Genomic DNA, 8,422 nt, shown 5'->3' with positions numbered 1-8,422 from the left:
ATATATATATAATTATAACATTTTTTCTTACTTTTAAAACAAATTAAAATAAACATTTATTTGAAAAATGAGTAAAAGAATAATGATGATGAATAAACATATATATGATATATAGAGATATATTTATCAAGTAAATGGCATTCTGTGTTGTAACAATTCTTAAGATATACGTACATGTAACCATTAAAATTGTTGATAATTTTATGCTTGTCAAGAGCGTAAGTTAAAAATGTTCGTTAAACTCATACAACGAAATGACTCTTTGGACCGAATGAATACATATATGAATTCATTGTCTCTTGACATCAATGCTATTTGAACAAAACAACAATACATGGTTATAATTTAGTAAAATTATATTTACTTGTAATGCTGTGCAGCCTTCTCGAATTCGCCTAAAAATATATGCGAATTTCCTAAATTGCTGTTGGCTCTTCTTTCCGCTGGTTTGTCGCCAAATTCTCTAGCAATTTTTAAACGTTCATTGTGATAATAAATAGCCTGTTGGAAATCACCTAGTAAGTAGAATGTATTGCCCAAGTTGCCGCATGCTCTACCTTGAGCAGCAGAATCCTCCAGTTCCCTCATAAGCTCTAAATTTTCTCTGTAAAAAAAACGAAAGGCACTAAGAGACATATACAACATAAATTTTAAAATTAATTGAAAATAGTTATGCGAATTAAATCTTACTCATAATAGCGCACCGCCTGTTGTAAGCACTGTCGAACATCTTCAGAGAACTCTCCTGGATCCTGATGACCTATTCTACCCGCTTGCTTGCCTTTCGCGTGATACACATTTCCTAAATTGTACAGGGCTCTTCCCTCGCTAAGCTGCATACATAGGATTTATAAAAATATGAACTATAATTCTTCAAAATTATTTTATTTATATTTTTTTTGTAGTGCAGTTTTAAATATGAGATCGGAGTGGCATAAAACAGCACCGTCATAGATAAGTAACATAGAATAAAGTAATCTAATCTAATTTTTCTAGTATATAGTAATATATACGTTATGTACGGAACTACATAAGAGAGAGATATGTATATAAATCGATAAAGATAACATTTTACATCGAAGTAAGAGAAATCATTCTAGAAACTCATTCTAGAAATCATCATATACCTTAACTTGTATATATTTTGTATAGATAACTGTTGTGAAAGAAAAATAATAAGAACTCTTGTATTACTACCAATTATATTAGGTATGTAAATTGAGACCCAATTTTTAATCATAGTTTCTCAGACGCTCTGTTTCTCTTACAAAAAAGTTAATTTATTGCAAAATTCAAAACAGTATTGATACTTTCTATTGTTAATACTTTTGAAACTTCCACAGGAATTTTCTATTCCGAAACGTTTCACGAATTATCTCCATGTCCAAATTCATTATTAAAATACTTCACTTCATAAAGCAGCTTAATATTGAATTTTCTAATTTGTATTTATTTTCTACAGTTTCGTTTTTATTTAAGATATATATTGCATCCATTTTTATAAGTGTGTTAAAAAATATTTATATTTTAATAAGCTATATCTATATAAAAGTTATATTTATAACATTCTATTTTTTATTGAACAATTCATTCTTATAGTTCATTTATTTTCTTTGTTATTTTATTATTATGAATTAAAATGTAAAAATAGTAACAAAAATTTCAATTTTTTTTTATATCAGTTCCTTTAGTATGATGATTTATGTAATGTTTCATTGCGATTTACAAATTAGTAGCAAAGATTTAGAACAAATAAATACTTTATTCATTTACAAAACAATTAATCTGCTTCGCAATGTAATTTCACATCAATTATCTTAAATACTTACAGTACTAATATTAAAAAATTTAATTTTTTGTTACCATTTTATAATATGTTTCCATAAATTTTTTTATTACAGCATAGAGATAAAAAATATTACTTTTATTGAAATAATTTTTAATCACAATTTCTAAATCGCCACTGAATTTTTGGTGTTACTTTTAACTTTGCGATCTAGAATAATTTTTTCAAAATTTAAAAAATATTTGTAATACATTCTTTAAGAAATAGAAAAGCAATATGTCAGTATCAATAATTTTTCTCTTATATAACTTTTCTCGAAATATGAGTACCTTATCCCCAATCTCTCTGGATATTTCTAGATGCCTTTTGCAGCATATCATGGCTTCATCAAACTTTCCAATAACTTTCAGTGTGTTTCCCAGATTCCCACTAGATTTTGCTTCGCCCAGTTTGTCGCCCATATTCCTGGCGAGAGTCAGGTCTAACTTGTGATACTGCATTGCTTTGACATAGTCACCCAGGTAGAAGTATGCGTTACCCAGTTGGCTGTAGATAGCACTTAGTATTCGCAGATCATCTGTACCAGCCTGGATTGCCGCCTGGAAAAACGCCACTCCGGATTTGCAATCGCCAGCTTTGCATAAGCGTTCGCCCTCCAACGCTAGTTCCAGACACATGTTCCATCTCTCGCTATTCTGCTAAATGTTACAAATATCATATTACATGGGATATTATCTTTTATAGAAAATGTTTTGTATTTTTAGTTAATCGTCGCAGACTTGCATATCATAAAGAAACATTTATAGAATTGTTAGTGAAATACATTAGAGTTATAGAGTGATTTTGGAAAATTTGCAAAATAATATTGAATAAATATCCAATTTAACAGTTACTAATATAAGGTATACATCTTTTAGAATTATACAAATGTTACAAATCATGCAAATGTTTGCGATACATTAACTATACAATAAAATATGTTACACAGACAAGATGAAAAAAATTTATTTTTTGATTGTACAAAGTAGATAAAAAACAGAAGTTAAAACAAAATTTGATAGCGAAAAATTGAAGATGGAAAAACGTTAAGCTTGATATGATTAATTATTGTGTGTATAAAAAGACTCAGTAATATGCATTTTATTATGAAAATGTGAAGATTTAAGAAAAAATTAATTCAAAAGCATATTTATTTCACTTGAATTAGACTGTTCTTAATAAAGATATAACCAAGCTTGCTCCGGAACATAAAAACTGAAGTAAATTTCCTTGCGAGCCCACTCCGAAATATAACTTATACCATAGTAATACGGAGTAAATGACAGATTGACGAAACAAAATTGTATAAAGAAACAGGTGTGGCAGCGATAAGCGTGAGTCACGCGTGGGAAGCTCAGCGTCATTAATTGGACGTTGATTCACTCACTTGTCCCTCGGACGACAGATTCTCCGCACTGGCGCTTAGAGACATTCTAGCCTATTCGTAACACCTTTTCTTCAACAGAATGAGATCCGATTTGTTCAAACGCCGTTAAAACAAGACGGCCGTACGTTGCTATTGGTTCGTGAAATAATTGTAATTGCTCCTCGTAGCATGATACTCGAGAACTCCGATCGTAGGAATCAGCTCATTGTTGTGCTATCCTCCAAGCATAGCCCTGGACTCTTTTACTCCGAAGCGAAGAGCTGCTCCGACGCGAAACGGTTCTGGAGCGCGTCCAAACAAATGGCGCCGTCGGTATCGGTGAATCCAGATGGGAACCTTTCGACGCATGCGTCACTATTACTACTACTACTATATCATAGAAGGGGAACGTATATCCCCATCATTTTTGTACGCATGCGTATTTTTATATAATAGATATAAATACATAGTGTTTTTGAAATAATCATATATAGTGCTATTCCTAATAAAAAACTAAATCGAAAAATCCTCTATCATTTTGCAATTTTCGTAATAGTTAACAATATATTAATTTCTAAAGATTGCCGAATAAATGAATAAAATCGATGTATAAGACAATTTTAAGATATTTTTCAATGTTCTTTGAACATGAAACATTTTGAAGATGTTTCTTAAAGAACTCTTAAAGATACTTAAAGTTGTCTTATATGTCGATTTTATTCATTTATTCGGCAACCTTTAGAAATTAATATTTTGTTAACTATTGCGAAAATTGCAAAATGATAGAGGATTTTTCGATTTAGTTTTTTATTAGGAAAGCAATATATGTGATTAGTGGGCGTTATTTCAGAAACATCCTACAAGGATATACAATTTAATTTTTATATAGATGTTACGACAGGTGAAAAAAATTCTCATAATATCTTACAATTTAAGAAGTCTGTATAACGAATTCGTAGTAAATTATTATTTATTATTTTTTATAATGTTTGTAATAATATAAAATTTTCTCAAAAATTTTTATTTTAATCTACAATTACAATTATAAAATCAGAGAGTCGATTATTGTGTATTTTTAAATGAGATGAAAATTTCAAAAGTAAACAAATTCACTAGATATTGACCAATTAAATGATGAATATTCTAGTGAATTTATTCACTTTTGTAATTTTGACCTACTTTCGAGATACACAATCGATTCCCTGAGAAATATCTGAGAGTGGATATCTTTGCCTTTTTTTTGTAGCAAATCTAACTCGTAGGATAATATCCACATTTTTGTTCCCCTCCTGTTATTTATACGTGATTAGACAAGGATGAACGATCAATGATTCTTTAGTATGATTAGTTTCTGCCTTTAGTTCTTTTACTAATTTAGTCGAGACGCACCAGTTCTTTTTCATAAAATATTTTTTATTGAAATTTGTTTTATTATATCCTTAATTCTTTGTGATACCTTTGAGTTAAGTAAAGTAATGCAATTTTGATATAATATTTTAAAGGAGGATTAAATAATTACTATCACTTGGACTAGAATAAAAAGAGTTTTGAACAGATACATATCTGAGTTCTATTCTTAAAAAATTATATTATTAAAAATATTATCAAATCTTTTAGGATTTATTTTTTAGAATTAATTTTTTTTATAATTGTGTAATTTAAATGCTTCATATCATTTTTGGAAGTACATACTTCTTGAACTTGGCGTCAGTTTTATTACAAATTATATACACACAGAAAATATTATTTTTATGGAATTATAATTTGGCACTAGATTTTGATATCAACTTATATACCTTTTATATAAATGATATACAGAGTATTCGATCATCCACAATCCGAGACACAATACAAGATTAAGTATTTTATCCCGAATCTATCTAATAGTTATATTTTTTCATAAAAATGACTATTTTTTCGAGGTAGTTATAAATAATACAAACATTCATTAAAAAATTTATAAAAATAATATTTATAAAAATGAATTATTTTTTCAGATTATTTATTAATGTGACTTTCTCAAAAATATTTTTATATAGTAAATGCAACTTCTGAATGGGAAAGAGTGGGAAATAATAGATAAAATGTTTTGTCAAAAAAAATATTTGTAAGAATAATATAACAGATATAAGCTGTATTAACTTATTATTCATAATAGATATTTATTTTTTATAAGAATAACAGTATATACAATATTACACTAAATATACAGAAATGGCGTTATTAATATTAAAGATATTTCTTGATTTTTTTCCTTATTCCTAACATTTTTATGCAAGAACTATACAATAGTTTTTAGAATAAAAATTCGATTTTTTATAAACAAAAGAATAACAAATTTTTTTACCAAAATCAAACTCTTTCTTTTATATGTCGTCATTTAAATTTTATACAATTGATTCTAGTTCCTGTCATAGCAACATTTATAATAATTAATAAAAATAAAAAATTTTGATAATTTCAGATAATTTATAGAGGCTGAATTCCGCAATGAAGACGTGCTTTTTAGACGGCCTTTAATTTGCCATTTTGAATCATTATAATGCACCTTTTAAATAAAAAAAATTTTTTTGCTGTCTAATAATTTTAAGCAAAAACATTTTCTTTAAAAAAAATCATGAAAGTAGAATTTTACAGCCAGCAAAGATAAAAGATTTCTTAAATATTAAGGCAGAAAGAAGGCCATAGTTTTACTAGGAAAAAAGAAATAAAGTAGCCAGGAGATGTTGGAAAAAAATAAGAGAGAAAGAGCGATAAGAGGGGAAACGTGATCCATATGAGAGAAAGAAAAGTAGGAATTTTTTCTCCATCTCACATAACTTTACTCTTTTCTTGAAAAGAAAAGTCTGCCTTTCTTCTTCCATACGGATAATTTTTTTCCTTTTTCTCTTTCTCTTGTCTCCTTCCAATATCTAGCTATCTCCTTCTCTTTCCTTCTCTTTTTATCAAAAAATAATTTAACCTCCATGCTCTCCTTAGTTCTTTGTAACTCCTTTCTTAGCATGCATTTTAGAATCCATCACTCCTAATAGTTACTTCAATTAATCTTTTCTGTATTTTTTTCTATTACTTCTTTTTTTATCCACTCCAATACATTCACTTCATATCCTTCCATTTCTCGCCAAACTAAAGCATTGAATAATCAGATTCTTTCCTTCTCGCCAAATCTTTTTTTTTATCTTTTACATTTGACCATCACTACAAAAAAAACCTCAAAAGTATTCATTGAGTTTTCAATATTATAAATTTTTTGGTGATTCTGAAAAAAATATATTTGTCATGGCGTTTATCAACTTGGCTTTATTTTCGAGTTATAACTTTTTGAAAATCCGAAAAATTTAAATCGCGCTTGTTCTTCAACAAGAATTTTACAAGGGAAAACTTTTTCTAAATAAATGGAACATTTTAAGATATCGTTGTCTAAAAAGCACATGTCGGTAATAGTTTTTATGTGCAAAACTAATTTTTTTATCATTTAGAAAGGCTTGAATATTTTTTTGTAGGTAATATGATATCAATATACTAAAGAAGTAACAAACACAACATAACCATATCTTAAAAAAGAAAAAATTAGCCGAACCTCGAACGCGAACCCGATTTATCTCTAGCGATCATTCAATTTTTTTTTCAAAAATGTATAACTTGAAAACAAAATCGCATTGATAAAAACCGTGATACATATATATATTTTTTTACCTCAAGCATTACCAAAAAAATCGATTTCGAAAAACTCAATAAACATTTCTGAGATAAACTTCTCGTTGTAAGACATGATCCAAATCATTCTATCATCCATGTTCAGCTTTCTTATTTTTTTTTTCAAATTTCCTCTTCTCTCAATACATAATCCAAAATCATCTCTCCCTGTCTTCCTGCGATTGTCCATTCATCTCTCTCGTAGTTTTTACCGTTCATTGAAAATGTAAATACTATCTTACTAATTCCGGTCTATTTATTAAATATCTATCTCAATTTAATTCCCCAATGCATTAAAATCTCTACATTTTGTCTTAATAAAAAGCTTGTACATTTCTTAGTTAATATTTCCAGACAAAGAAAACTTTTTAGTAACAACATTCCTATGATACGCAGCAATACTTTTTTTGTTATATTTATTTTAAAGAAAGACAATTTGCAGCTTTTTTTGACAGTAATGTAATATGAATTTTTCTAATAAAGAGTGGACATTTTTTTTTACATAATACGAAAATAATTTTTTAACAAAGAAGTATTAGACACAGATTCATCATTGATTCATTATTGATCGTTTATGCCTTATTATCAAATTCCTGAAATAGTTCTATTACACGACTGTATACTAAAGTATTAACATTCATGGCTATTATAAAATCCAAATGAGTAAATGATTTTTGTTCCTCCAGTAGGACAACATTCGGCAAACGTTTGTACAATTCGAAGATAGTCTAGGAACAAAAATATGGAAGTATACAATTAGTAATAATAATTTGAGAAAATAATTAATTCTTAGAGATTATTTTCATATATAAATAGTAAATACTATAAGTTGAAGAAACAAAATTTTGACCGTAAATACAATATGTATGTATAATATGCGTAATTTATAAAATTTTTAGTCGTATCTGGAATAAATTAATTTAATAAAAGAATATATAATATATATAAGAATATATAATATATATTATTTGAAATGTGCGACTTGACTGATCTTGGCTTTCTTTTGTGTATTATAAGATTTTGTTTCTTTTTTCAATTTATATTTTTTAATCAAAAGATATTGTTATATAAAAGACAAAGTATCTTACCGATTTTAAAGCAACCAAATCATTACCGCCGTAAAATATAGCTACGGGCGCTTTAATTTTTTCAACATCATATATTATGGGTGTGACCTGTTTATAATGCTTGTAATTGCCGATATATCCATAGTCATAAGCTTGAAATTTCTCTGCAACAATAAGTATTAATTATCTACATAAATATAGAATTAAAATTAAAAGATGTTGACAAATCTTGAATTGATATTTTAAGTTTATTTAAGTTTCGCTTATAAAATAAAATATTACATAATAGAGCAACGTGCTTAAAAAAATTTACTATATTGGAATACCAATATATACACTGAGAGAAAAATAAACTCAAATCAAAGAAAATGTGATTTTCAAAAATTATTTTTATTCTATTCAAGTAAATATTTAATAACATTTCTAATAAATTATTTATTGTAAATAATATTTATTGAAGTGAGAAAT

At 27.3% G+C, this 8,422-nt stretch overlaps 2 protein-coding genes across 4 annotated transcripts in view; both read right to left on the bottom strand.

Moving 5' to 3' along the window:
* Positions 1-3,525, bottom strand: part of LOC108685299 (G-protein-signaling modulator 2) — a 9,116-nt gene extending 5,591 nt beyond the window's left edge. The window contains exons 1-4 of one of the 3 annotated variants that reach the window (XM_018190020.1): positions 3,213-3,525; positions 2,116-2,484; positions 691-833; positions 365-604 (exon numbers count right to left, since the gene is read on the bottom strand). In XM_018190020.1, the coding sequence (XP_018045509.1) occupies positions 365-604; positions 691-833; positions 2,116-2,484; positions 3,213-3,257 (797 nt within the window). In that variant the 5' untranslated portion in view covers positions 3,258-3,525. Of the gene's footprint in view, positions 1-364; positions 605-690; positions 834-2,115; positions 2,485-3,016; positions 3,113-3,212 lie in introns of those variants that run through there. The other 2 variants (XM_018190021.1, XM_018190022.1) reach the window with 2 other exon arrangements.
* Positions 3,526-7,459: 3,934 nt separating this feature from the next.
* The window catches only part of LOC108685282 (gastric triacylglycerol lipase-like), an 8,928-nt gene continuing 7,965 nt past the window's right edge, over positions 7,460-8,422 (bottom strand). The window contains exons 7-8 of the mRNA XM_018189998.1: positions 7,976-8,118; positions 7,460-7,615 (exon numbers count right to left, since the gene is read on the bottom strand). Coding sequence (XP_018045487.1) covers positions 7,460-7,615; positions 7,976-8,118 — 299 coding nt within the window. The remainder of the gene's footprint in view (positions 7,616-7,975; positions 8,119-8,422) is intronic.

This window comes from Atta colombica, unplaced genomic scaffold (assembly GCF_001594045.1).
Source record: "Atta colombica isolate Treedump-2 unplaced genomic scaffold, Acol1.0 scaffold150, whole genome shotgun sequence".
NCBI lineage: Eukaryota > Metazoa > Arthropoda > Insecta > Hymenoptera > Formicidae > Atta > Atta colombica.
Note: the sequence above shows the minus strand (reverse complement) of the source record. Positions and strands in the feature narration are given on the sequence as shown.